The sequence below is a fragment of the Barbus barbus genome, assembly GCF_936440315.1.
Source record: "Barbus barbus genome assembly, chromosome: 15".
Lineage (NCBI taxonomy): Eukaryota > Metazoa > Chordata > Actinopteri > Cypriniformes > Cyprinidae > Barbus > Barbus barbus.
Window position 1 is genome coordinate 28695617 of NC_136743.1, and position 13550 is coordinate 28709166.

Genomic DNA, 13550 nt, shown 5'->3' on the forward strand with positions numbered 1-13550 from the left:
AGGAAAGTCAACAGGTTAATAGGTTATAAGGGTGTGTTACCCCCAAATCTAATAACGGCACATACCTGCACATGATTACTGATTAACCCTGACAAACCTAGCTTTATGACTGCTTCCCATACACTTCAAAGAGATCCCATCCATTTCAGTCACCAACTAAGATTTATTTACTGATGAAACATTAACCACAATCACAACTGGGAAGCAAAACTGAAAGACAGCATCTGTGGCTCATACTAAAACTTGTGTGGGCAGAAAAGCATACTAGCTTTACATTTTTGCATGGTTAGTAATATACGGTTCAAAATATGCATATATGGAATGACCTATACCAGGGGTAGGCAGCGTCAGTCCTGAAGTGCCGCTGTCCTGTAGAGCAGGGGTTCCCAAACACTGCACATTTTGCATGTCTCCTTTGTCTGACACCCATTTCAGGTCTTGGAGTTGCTACTAATGAGCTGATGAGTTGAATCAGGTGTGATTGATAACGGAGACATGCAAAATGTGCAGTTTGGGAACCCCTGCAGTAGAGTTTAGCTCCAACCCTAATCAACCACACCTGAACAAGCTAATCAAGGTCTTCAGAATTACAAAAAAAATTACAAAATTTATATAATCCAACATGATGATGACTGAAAGACAAACACAGAACGATGTGACAATACGCCATACTACTACTGTTTGAAATGTGCATCATGAAATAATTCCTGAACTTCATATACAATTTTTTTTAAACATATAAAGCAGTATACAGAGTAAAGAGATTAGCATGCAGCAAGCAAGATATTCTCCCATTCTGAACATAGCACAACACATAACTAAATCTTTTCACTTTCCGTTCTTGTGCTAAAACACAGAACACATTTAAGATGTACCTGCAATGTAGTGTCAAAGACCACTAGTTTGGAGCTGGTGGGGATGAGGTCATAGCACTTGTGGGATTTCATAAAGCGCATGTAAATGTCACTGTCTGGCTCTTCAGCAGCTGAAAATAGAAGAAATCATCAGAATCATAAGCACTAGAATCATTAGTGGCCATTCTCTAACACTGAAAAATGTGACATGTTTTGCATAAATCTTTAAAATTTTAAATACAATATACATTGCAATTCTGTTATGAAATATACCCATTAGACTCACAAAACCATACAAAAATACTACATACAACAAACCTATTTTTAAGAACAGGCTGAAAATTAAACTTAGTCATTGACCATAAACTTGCAAAGAGCAAATGAAATAAAATAAGCAAGCAATGCAAAACATAAGTATAACCATTTACCTTCATTATCAAGTTCAAGTTTTTCCAGCATGCCTTCAACAAGTACGCAGCTCTAAAACACAAAGACACGGCTCATCAATCACAAGTGAGACCCTATTAGATCCTATGGCGTGGTAGCGTCCATTTATAAAATCTGCTTATCTTCAAACAAGCAGTCTGGTCACCACATAGAAAGCAGAGTGATCTTAAACTTGTAATGTTCTCCAGGCAGAGCTTTCACTAAAGGATTTATTACGCGCAGTGGTGAAATATTAATAGACGGACACCCCCGCAAAGGTGACAATGGAACATCCCAATCTGTCTGTTTTCTGAGCGCAGGTAGAGTAACTGCTTCATATGGAGCGTATAATGCAAACACTGCGTCTGAAGGGATAACTGGGCTCAAGTTATAGCTCTGTCGCTCTCTGCTGGAAGAAAGCGAATCGACCGTTCGAGCATAAATCACCCGCCGCGGCTTTATCTCAAAATCTAGCGAGCCGCCTACAAAGTCAGCATTTTGAACCAATATACATGGATCACAGCGTCAGCCGCAGGAAATAAGGTACTTTCTATTTTAAGATATTTAATCAAACCAGCGAATCTTCCAAAATTCTCACGTAAGCCTGGCTGTTCCCGCCATAAAAACTAATAAATAAATGGCGTAACTTAGGCTACTCAAAATAGGGTGGTTTCATCAAAAACTGACACTTATAGTCCTCTGGAAAACAAGTGTATTTAATTTGTCTACTAGTAATGTTCAACAGTGTGTCTGATAGGTGGAAATTATATTTCAAACATTATTTTTTGAAATAAAATAGCTTATTATTACTCATTTGTCTTGCTGAGGTAATTTCATACATCGCTAGCATTTTATATAACCTAAATACTGTTAAATCTATCAATGGAGTCTAGTGCCTTTGGTAAACTTTTGATCAATCTCTTTTAGAAAGTGAAGTGACATACATGCGGCCAAGTATGGTGACCCATAATCAGAATTCGTGCTCTGCATTTAACCCATCCAAAGTGCACACACACACACACACACACACCGTGAACACACACAGCAGTGAACACACACACACAGCAGTGAACACACACACACACTGCAGTGAACACACACACACAGCAGTGAACACACACACACACACACAGCAGTGAACACACACACACACACACAGCAGTGAACACACACACACACAGCAGTGAACACACACACACACACCGTGAACACACACACACACACCGTGAACACACACACACACAGCTGCGAACACACACACACAGCAGTGAACACACACACACACAGCAGTGAACACACACACACACCGTGAACACACACACACACACAGCAGTGAACACGCACACAGCAGTGAACACGCACACAGCAGTGAACACGCACACAGCAGTGAACACGCACACAGCAGTGAACACGCACACGCCGTGAACACACACACAGCAGTGAACACACAAACACCCCGTGAACACACAAACACCCCGTGAACACACACACACACGCAGTGAACACACACACGCAGTGAACACACACACGCAGTGAACACACACACGCAGTGAACACACACACACAGCAGTGAACACACACACACACGCAGTGAACACACACACACCCCGTGAACACACACACGCAGTGAACACACACACACCCCGTGAACACACACACGCAGTGAACACACACACACGCAGTGAACACACAAACACCCCGTGAACACACACACGCAGTGAACACACAAACACCCCGTGAACACACACACGCCGTGAACACACACAGCAGTGAACACACACACACGCCGTGAACACACACAGCAGTGAACACACACACCGTGAACACACACACACACACACACACACACAGCAGCGAACACACACACACACACACACCCCGTGAACACACACACAGCAGTGAACACACACACACCGTGAACACACACACACCGTGAACGCACACAGCAGTGAACACACACACACACAGTGAACGCACACACGCAGTGAACGCACACACGCAGTGAACGCACACACGCAGTGAACGCACACACGCCGTGAACGCACACACGCCGTGAACGCACACACGCCGTGAACGCACACACGCCGTGAACGCACACACGCCGTGAACGCACACACAGCCGTGAACGCACACACGCCGTGAACACACACACACACACGCCGTGAACACACACACACACACAGCAGTGAACACTCACAGCAGTGAACACACACATGCCGTGAACACACACATGCAGTGAACACACCCACACACCGTGAACACACACCCGGAGCAGTGGGCACCCATTTATGCTGCGGCGCCCGGGGAATTTTAGGGGGATGTCATGGCCTGGGGGTGTCATAATTGGATTAAAAATAAACTCATGGGGCCTCATTTATGAAACGAACGTACGACCGACAATTGGGTGTTTCTACGCAAAACTTGTAATTTATCAAATATGGACATGAGCGGTGGCTACGATCAAACCTCACGTCAGGTCTGAGCTCGTGTACGCAAGTTTTTGAGTTAGCCTGAACTTGCGTGCAGCATAGAGAATTTCTGAGAATTGTATAATGACAGCATTTTGTTCATTTAGATTATTTTACAATTTGTTGAGCAAACTGTATGTTAGGTGTAGAAAATGAGCAAGGACTTGTGTCTTTTAATAAATATGGCATCGGTTGATTGAAGGTTTCACTAGAGCTGTAAAAATGACTGCTTCACAATGTGACAGGACTATACTTTAGTAAATTCCAGAAAGCGCATGTGAAGTTGTTCACTCACCTGGCGTGAGGTAGAGTTAAAGGAGTACGAGGCGATAGGGGGTTTGGTGGTGGAGGAGCTCAGGCTGAAGCGCTGGCCTGTGTCAGGGGGAGACGAGAGAGAGCGGGAGCGGCGTTCCTCCACCCGCTCCACAGGACTGGGGGTCTCCACAGTGAAGACCGGTGGAACGGGACTCTGTGTCGGGGTGGTGGGTGGAGTGGAAAGCCCAGAGCCTGTGAGACACATCAGTACAGAAGATGATGAAGTACTGAATTTGCAAAGTGCATTTAGTTCAGTAGAATCATAATTCTGATGTGAATTTAGGAGAGCGTATTTTGTGAAAATCTAAATTTGTAGCATCATAGGAACGATTGACAGGGAAAAAAAGACAAAATAGAGATATCTATTCTATCTTATTTATCTTCTGCTAGCTTTCCTACCTTGGCTTGGTCTCAGTGAGAGATGCTAAATTCTACCAGGATTGGTCAAATAATCGTGGCACCGCCGAAAACAGCTGCATTGACAAACAACTGACTGTCAATCAAGACATTAATAATAAGAGTATAGTGTACTTCTGAATACGTTAGCAGGAAGCATGTTCCTCTGCTCTGTCACAAAATAAAAAAATAAAATAAATACTAATAAATCACAAGACCCTGACTTTTGAGATTTTAATTCTTCGTGCTTGAATGTATTTTTTTCTTCAAATATCAAATGTAATTTTTATAAAATAAGTCTCTTATGCTCATCAATGCTGCAGTTGTTTGATCAAAAAGTAAAAACAGCAATATTAAAGTAAAATTATACAGTAAAAACAATTATATGGTGAAATATTATGCAATTAAAAATCTATTCTTAAATTATTATTTTTTTGTTAACACATGTTTAATGAGTTTTATTTTGTGGAACAGTAGTACAAAACAAAAATCAGCTGTACAAATTTAAAACCCAACCCATCCCACCCCTTAAAATAAACGTAAAATATAAAATAAACCCCTTAAGACTTCATATAAATAAAATAACAAATAATAATAAGCACATAATTAATATTAATACATAAACAAATAACAATAAAATCATTTTTTACAAAGATTTTAGAAAAGACAACATTAAAAGCTGAATGCCATGAATTAACAGTTTTCACGTTAGATCCATGTATACGAGAAGCAGAGAGCTCCATCGAGATAATATCCAACAAATACACCGTCCAGGTTCGTCTGTTCATTGTGTGAGGAGGATTCCAACTTTTTTGCTGCTATGAGAGCAGCTAACAGTAAAGATCTTTGTTGGACGGACAAGGTGAAGTCCCAAAAGTCATTCATGAAAAAATGGCGCGGAGTCAAACATATCTCAGTACCCAACAAATATGATAGGTCCAGAGAGAGCTGAGTCACAAAAGGTGAGAGAGAGGGGCACTCCCCAAAAAATGCAAAAACGTGCCTAAAACTCCTTTGGAACAGAGATTACACTTAGGAGAAGAAGATTCATATAAAAACGTTTCATTGGAGTCAAGTAAACCCTATGCAGCAATTTCCAATGAATCATTTGGTGATTAGGGTTTTTAGAAGACAATTTAAACATACCCCATACCTGATCGGAAAATAAAACATGCACATCCTCATTAAGATCCTTAGCCCAAACAGTTGTAATAGATAAAGGTTTGTATGAATGCTCAAGAAGAAAGAGATAGATGACTGAAGCAGAGGAGGGAGATTCCTCAGAAGGAAGGATTAGTTTGTGTAAAGGGTGAACAGGCAGAGAGTTCCAAGGCACCCCATACGCCTGTAGGGCCCATCTAATGCGCAAATACATAAAAAAGGAGGTGCCTGGCAGATTATATTGAGTTTTAAGATTCTGGAAGGATTTTAAACCACTGTCATCATAGATATCTCCCAGAGTGTTTACTTTATTATGAGTCCATTGCGGACAATGAAATGGAGTACTGCCTGACAAAAGGTTATTATTGTGGAAAATAGGCGAATGCCTATGCCATTTTGTAGCTAGTTGTGAACGTCTTTCAACATCCCTCCATGTGGAGAGGAGATGGGTTACAATGGGACCAAACCGAGATTTACACTGCCTAAGCGGAACTCCCGAAAAAACAAGATTCTTCAATTTATACGGATAAACAATAGATTCCTCAATTGCTGTCCAAGACACAGAAGCGTCAGGGTCAAACCAAATTGCTAAAGGGCGGAGGGAAATGGCTTGAGCATACAGTCTAAAATTAGGGAAAGAAAGACCTCCATTACCCCTTTTCCACCATGCAGTTCCAGTGCTGGTTCGGAGCCAGAGCCTAGTTTCAAACCGGTTCTTTGTTTTTCGACACCCAAAGCACCAGCTCCGAACCAGTAAAAGCGGTTCGTAAGTAGCACCAAAACATTGCTGGGCTAGAAGGAAGAACCGCTTGTGTCAGGAGCTGGGGGCGGGGTTACTGTGACCAACAAGACGAACAGAAACTTGGACCGCCTTATTTTAAATAGCAGCTAAACGCGAACACGTTCGATTCGCCGTGTTTGGATGCCGATGTAGGTGTGCAAAGCCATGAAAATCAATAGCAACGCAACGTCCGCCATTGTTGATAGTTTGTTTAGGCTTGTCCGGGATGGATCGGCGCTGCACGGACCGGACGGTGCGAGGCATCGGGGTGCTGCGGGAGCGACTGGAAAGCAGACTGCTCTTTATGCATTTGGATCGCTCTCGCGGTGCTTTAGTGTGTTGTGTGCCGATAGATTGACTGGTCTGCGTGGCGCTGATGCACCTCGCACAAGCCTGTTGTGCCGCGCTCGTGAACCGAAACATGAAACGTATTGTGACGTAAGACCTGGCTCTGTATTGGCTCTCTAGCCTGTGGAAAAGCAACCGGTTCTTAAAGGGCTCGCCAGTCGAACCAACTAAGAACCGGCAATAGCACTGTCTCTGAACTAGCACCTGGTTCCAGCTGGTGGAAAGGGGATACATGTAATCTACATCGTTGTAAGGTAATCAGTTTAATACGAGGACGTTTCCCATCCCATATATACCGTGAAACACATGCATCAAGTTTATTCCAGTAGCCAACCGGTGGAGCGAGAGGAATCATGGAAGAAAATAAATTAATACGTGGGAGAGCATTAATTTTAATCACCGATATACGGGCCTCAAAAGAAGTACGAAGACGAGACCAATTTTTCAAATCTGAGGATACTTTGGCTAGAATACCATTATAGTTTTTTGAGACAATTTCCTGCAGGGAAGGAGAAACATGTATCCCCAAGTACTTAAAGTTTTGAACCAATGGAATAGATATAAAAAGGGACATGCAATCAATTTTAGAATTGAGGGGAAGTAAACATGATTTACTCCAATTAATTTTAAACCCAGAGAGATCCAAAATGGTCAAATAAATTCAGCACATGAGGAATAGCATGTGACGGCTTCTCCAAAAACAATAAGATATCATCAGCAAACAAAGAAATATGATGATGAGTATTCCGTATATTTATGGGAGATAGTTTCAGATTGTCGGACCGCTTTGAGCTAAGGGTTCCAAGGATAGGGCAAATAACAGAGGAGAAAGCGAGCAACCCTGACGAGTACCTCGATGTATAAAGAATGGGTTAGAGCGAACAGCACCTGTGAGAACAGTGGCTGCTGGATTGGCATACAGAACTTTTATCATATTTGTGAAACTCGATCCTAGACCCAGATACTGTAGAACCGCCCATAAATAGTTCTATTCTAGCTGGTCAAAAGCTTTCATCGCATCTAGAGATAATACTGCGCAAGGAGAGGACAAACTCCTATATAACCTATAGAAGAGGATGCTACTATACTGAGCGAGATTTAATAAATCATGTTTGGTCATGATGAACTAGCCTATTCATAAATTTCTCTAGACAACGAGATAGTACTTTAGCATATAATTTAACATCAGTCCCTATCAAAGAAAGTGGCTGGTAACTAGAACAGGAAGTTGGATCTTTATCTTTTTTTAACAAGAGATAAATAACAGCTATATTAATAGATGGGTGAAATGAGCCTTGAGTAACTGAAAAATGTATCATATCTAGCATGAGGGGGCCTAAATGCAACCACAAAGTAGTATACAATTCGATTGGGATGCCATCTATGCCTGGGGATTTCCCCTTGTTCATAGATTGAATTGCTGACTCCAGCTCCTGTAGAATCTGAATCTGACAGCCTAGGTAAATCAAGGTTGCACAGAAAAGATGCAAAAGAGTCAGGGTCACCATCAGTAGAAGAAGTATAGAGGTTAGAGTAAAAAGAGTGAAAGGCAATATTAATGTCTTTTGGGTCTGTCATAATGAGCCCAGATTGGGATTTCACTGCTGAAATATAAATTTTCACTGTTGCGTAATCTCCCAGATTGAAAATAGTAATTTTGCCTGTATCTTTGGATCAGGAATTCTGCCCTGGATCTCAGTAATGAATTGAGTTCGGACCTAACCGCCATGATTTTACTGAGTGTATTGTCTGAGAAACAACGCTGATTATCTCTAATCAGATTCTGGAGCTGTGATTCCAGTTCAACTATCTTTTTGTGTCGGTTTTTCTGAAGGAAAGAGGCATATTTCTTATAAAACCTTTAACTGCATTCCAAAGTGTTCGAGGATCATCCACTGAACCTTGGTTAATTTCAATAAACTCAGCAAATTTATTTCTCAATTCTGAACACTAGACTAGTCTTTATTGTCACATTTGAGCAATTTAAGAATAAAAGTATTAAAATCTTCTTGAGCCAACACTTTTGAATGTTACTGTATAATGGAAAAAAGCCAAAATTGTGTTTGCAGCACTTCAAAGCACAAGAGTGAAGCTTATCCTTCTATAAAAGCAAATTCAAAACTAAGTAAAATTATTCAGCACAAATATATTCATTATTTGGGCTTTAAAGTTGTACTTTTTGAAGTAGGAATACCATTCCATCTACCAATGTCATTTTCATGAGTGTAATTTGCGGCATGTGAACAATCCTATTCCCGTAGCCATGCAGAAGTTACAGGGTTTATTGATGCTTATTTTAATTCGAAGGGGAAAGAGTCTTAATGTAAGTGCAATGTATAAATTATTTTCTGTGCAAAAATTATGCACAATTTTACACAAACAGCTTTAGTATTTAATGCAGACGATTGCAGAGTTAATCACTCCTGTTTAGAGCTGGATTCATCAGAGATACCACAGCAAACAGGTGTGTCTCATATGACAGTCCTCACATAACCCCTTATGTACTGTATGACACAACATATGGACTGATACAGCATATTACTGTACCAGCCGCCACTAATACTGCCACAGCATGATCAAAAGCACATATGCTCTGAGGAATCTTCAAATCTGAAGCATCATTAGAATATCAGTACGTTCATTCAGCAGAGGGTTGAAGCAGCTGGACATATTCAGGTTAGGGCCTTACTCGTGTATCTCTGCTATCGAGGCATTTGGCTATAGTATGTCACTATGCTTGATCTATGGATGTTTCAGAATTGAAACCTTCTGTGTTGGACTGACAAATGTGTATAGCATGGTCTAGGACAGGGGTCGGCAAGTAAGTTTGGCATCGGGCCAAAAACAAATTTCACCACTAGATGGCGTGCCAGAACATAGTCAAACGATAATTTAAGATATTAATTGATGAAAAATGCAACCAGAATTGCCTGTGACTGATTGTTATAGTGTATTTTGTAACTGGTAGTGAACTGTTACTCTGTGTAAAATCCTGCGACAGTCATTAACAAAAAGCCACATTTGTGTGGCGGTGTCCGAACAGAGTATGTGAGCGGAGTGGAGCGCCAATAATTTCCCCTCCGCGCTCCGAGCATTTAATAATCACTCCGCTCTCACTCCACTCTGAGCTCACTAGCTGGGTTTCCATCACCCTGTTTCAATGCGCATTTTGAAGTATCGCATGAGAAACGCATGATGGAATCGCCAAATTTTGAATACTATTCCCTTAATTCGCAAAAACGTTTTTACGCTCGCTTGAGGTGATTTTTGACTTGTGCGAAAAAGGGTTAATGCGAATAAAGGGAGATGGAAACACATTTTGCGAATAACTTCCTCCAAGCACATCAAAAAAGTCATGTGACTTTGCGCTATGAGACGGGATAACTTGACTAGCAGTGGACTGATCTCATTCCACAACATCTGAAATGTTGTTATGGTCGTTCTGAAATGCGTAAGCAAAGTCTGTCATCAAAGTATTTCTGTATAATTGTCTTACACGACTGTGTTCCCAAATAGCAGCATTCACCTCCGAAAGCAATGCCAGCATTTATTGTGTTTCGTCTGCTCGCTCTGAGGCGCAATTTAATTTTTCATATATGAAAATTATTATATTCAGTATCTTATCCTAGTTTTCTATAGGCTATTTAGTGCCAGTTTATCAGGAAGTGACGATTTTGTTCTCTTTGACTCGTTGGATGGAAACGGTGCTCGTTCGCAAATATTTTATGCGATATTCCAATTTTGCGCATAAGTTAAATTTGCAACTTTGCATGGAAAACCGGCTACTCATATCAGAACCACCGCTCTGCATCTAAAGTATTTCAGTATGTTTGAAATATCACAGTTCTATGCACGTTTCCGCCACTCAATAAAAAATAAAAAAAGGTTATTGCGACTTTATCGAGGCAATTGCGAGTTATAAAGTCAGAATTGTGAGTTAAAGTTTTAAGGGGGGAAAAAGACTATGTTCTCACAATTGCGAGTTTAAATCACGCAATTCTGAGGAAAAAAAAGTTAGCTGTCAGCTGAAAATATTCAGAAGGAACAAATAAATTCCTTGAACTATAACTACCCGCTCATATCCACTGCAGTCATAGCCTTCACATTCTTTCTGATTTGAGTGATCCTTTTCTATCTAGCTAGCTGAATATGTTTAACATGTGAATTCTTGCTAAATATGCAGTTATATTACAGGTCGTTGGCATGAATTGTACTCGTGATGGAGCGGTGATGGAGCGAGTGAAAACCACGACGCTCCGACTTTTAAAAAATCCACTCCTCGCTCCATTCAAAATCACTCCGCTCACATACTCCGATTGTGAGTAACTGTTGCTGTCATGACAGATCTATTTCAGACCCAGCCGCTATCAAAATAATCTGGCTACGGGTGCGGGCCAGATATTATTGCTGACGGGCCACTTTTGGCCTGTTGTCGACCACTGGTCTAGGCTGTATGCAACATTGGAAAGTGATTCAGAAGATGGCAATCCATCATTAGGTTATGAGACAATATGGTTTCATTTATGAAATGCGCTGTTGTAATCAATTAGTTTTCTGTAGAGATTAGCCCTGGCAAGCCTCCTCGTTTTCTGGGAAGGGAAGTGTCCATTTGAGGCTGGGGTCAGGCTGGCATCAATTAATGCTGGTGTCGCACTAGCTAATTTTCAGCTGTTCATCATTCATTAACTCCATTTACATAGCCATTCAAGAATCAGATTGAGTCAGTGCGCACAGTCATACCTCTCGGCGGGTGGGCATTAACAGCCCCAGCTGGGTGTTGATGGCCCTGTCGACACACCAAAAACATCCAACTTGCCTTGATATTATCATTCATTCAGTGGGACAGACTCTCGTGGTCTTGGCAGCCAGTGACCAATAAGCGGACAGAGGTCAGAGTAAGTCATGTAATTTGTTACCCCTCTTCCAGGCTTAATTATTGAGTGTGATGCACATATTGACATACTGACTTCCGTAGGAGGTTTGACACTAAAATCGAATTATAAAGAGACAGTTCACCCAATAATATAAATTTTATTATCATTTACATACCTTTGTGTCATTCCAAACCTTCTGTAGAACACAAGATACTGTATTTTGAAAAATGTCTCAATGGTATTTCAGACTTATGCCATTGCTCATCCTCGCATTATATATCGCACAGTACTATCTAAGTCTTTCCGGGACTTTCAGACTATAAGTTTAAGACGTGCAGTATTTCCATGAATTTTTGAATCTAGCTATAACATTTAAACACTGCATCGTTTCACATTACACATTTGGCACTCCAGTGTGGGGTGATGCCCCTGACCTTCACCGTTTCTGAGAAACTACTTCTGCCCTCAGCCTCTCTCGGTGTTGAGAATTAGGTAAAGGTGCATTCACATTTACTGTTGTATCAGCAAACTTTTGCAGTCGAGTCATTTCAATATGAATCCATGCAATTTCCGTATTGTGTTCAAGTTTGTCACACTAAATGCCAAAGTATATTTTGGTTTTTACGCATATGCATGCATATGGTCTGCATACAGCGTGTGATGCAAATTTATCACAGAATAGTATGTGCATAAGGGGTGGGCGATATCTTATTGTTTGCAATATACAGGTAAAAATTCTCCTCACGACAAGAATTAGTCTTCCCACGATATAACGATAAAGTCTAGTTGTTGACATATTTCTGTGTGCGACAGTGCGGAGCGACATGGCGGTAGGCGGATGTGAAATTGTGGAGGAGTTGGTCGCTTTTACTATCTGGAACTGGTTTGGTCAGGGCTGTACTGTACAGTGCGACAAAAAAAACAAAACCCAAAATAAAACGGTCTGAGCCTTGAATATACAGTTCCCTCCATAAGTACTGGAACAGTAAAGACAAAATTGCTCTGTTGGCTGTGGAATCAAGACATTTGCAAATATGATTAAAAGATGAATATGAGACAAAACTACAGAATTTCATTGTTAGCCGTTTCAACATATTTTACCAAATAAAAAGAACAGCACTTTTAGAGTTCATCCCACTCATTGATGTGAGCATAAGTATTGGGACGGTTGAACATAAGGCAGATATAAAAGATGAGAAGCTATTATTTAGTTGCAGATCCCTTGCGCACAATCACAGCAGTGAGTCTGTGACCCATAGACATCACCAGACTCTTGGTCTCATCCCTGAAATACTTTTCCCAGCCTTTAATGCAGCCAATTCCAATTGTTGCTTGTTTTGGGGAGTTTCTTTACTCTCCTCTCCAGCTGGTGAAATTCATGTTCAATCAGATTTAAATCTGGAGATTGACTTGGGCAATCTAAGACTTTCCATTTCTTTGCCCTTATAAATTCCTTGACTGAACTGGCAGGGTGTTTTGGGTCATTGTCCTGATGCAATATGAAGCACTTCCCAATAAATCTGGTGGCATTTTCTTGAATACTGGTAGGCAAGATGGTTTTGTACCCTTCCAAATTCATTCTGCTACTGTCATCATACATTAAGTCATCAGTAAAGTTGAGAGGGCCTGTTCCAGAGGCAGACATGCATGCCCATGCCATGACACCACCTCCACCATGCTTTACAGATGAGGCTGTATGCTTGGGATCATTTACAGTTCCCTTTTTTTCTCCACGTTTTTGCTTTCCCATCACTTAGATAAAGGTTAATCTTTGTCTCATCGGTCCATAAACACAGTTCCAAAACTCTTCTGGCTCACCTTTGTGCTTTTTTGCAAACTCTAATCTTGCCTTTCTATTTTTGGTGCTGGTCAGAGGTTTGCATCTTGCTGTGTAGCATCTGTAATTCTGTGTCAAAGTCTCCTGAGG

At 41.0% G+C, this 13550-nt stretch overlaps 1 protein-coding gene across 4 annotated transcripts in view; it reads right to left on the reverse strand.

The window, feature by feature from the left end:
* LOC306881919 (5'-AMP-activated protein kinase subunit gamma-1-like) overlaps positions 1 to 13550 on the reverse strand; it is a 42488-nt gene that overhangs the window by 8591 nt on the left and 20347 nt on the right. For all 4 annotated transcript variants that reach the window (XR_013785187.1, XM_079436279.1, XM_079436280.1 and 1 more), the window contains 3 exons: positions 4044 to 4255; positions 1283 to 1334; positions 876 to 985 (listed from right to left, as the gene is read on the reverse strand). Coding sequence is in view for 3 of the 4 variants with exons in the window: in XM_079436279.1 (XP_079292405.1) it covers positions 876 to 985; positions 1283 to 1334; positions 4044 to 4255 (374 nt within the window). In the remaining variant the exon portion in view is untranslated. The remainder of the gene's footprint in view (positions 1 to 875; positions 986 to 1282; positions 1335 to 4043; positions 4256 to 13550) is intronic.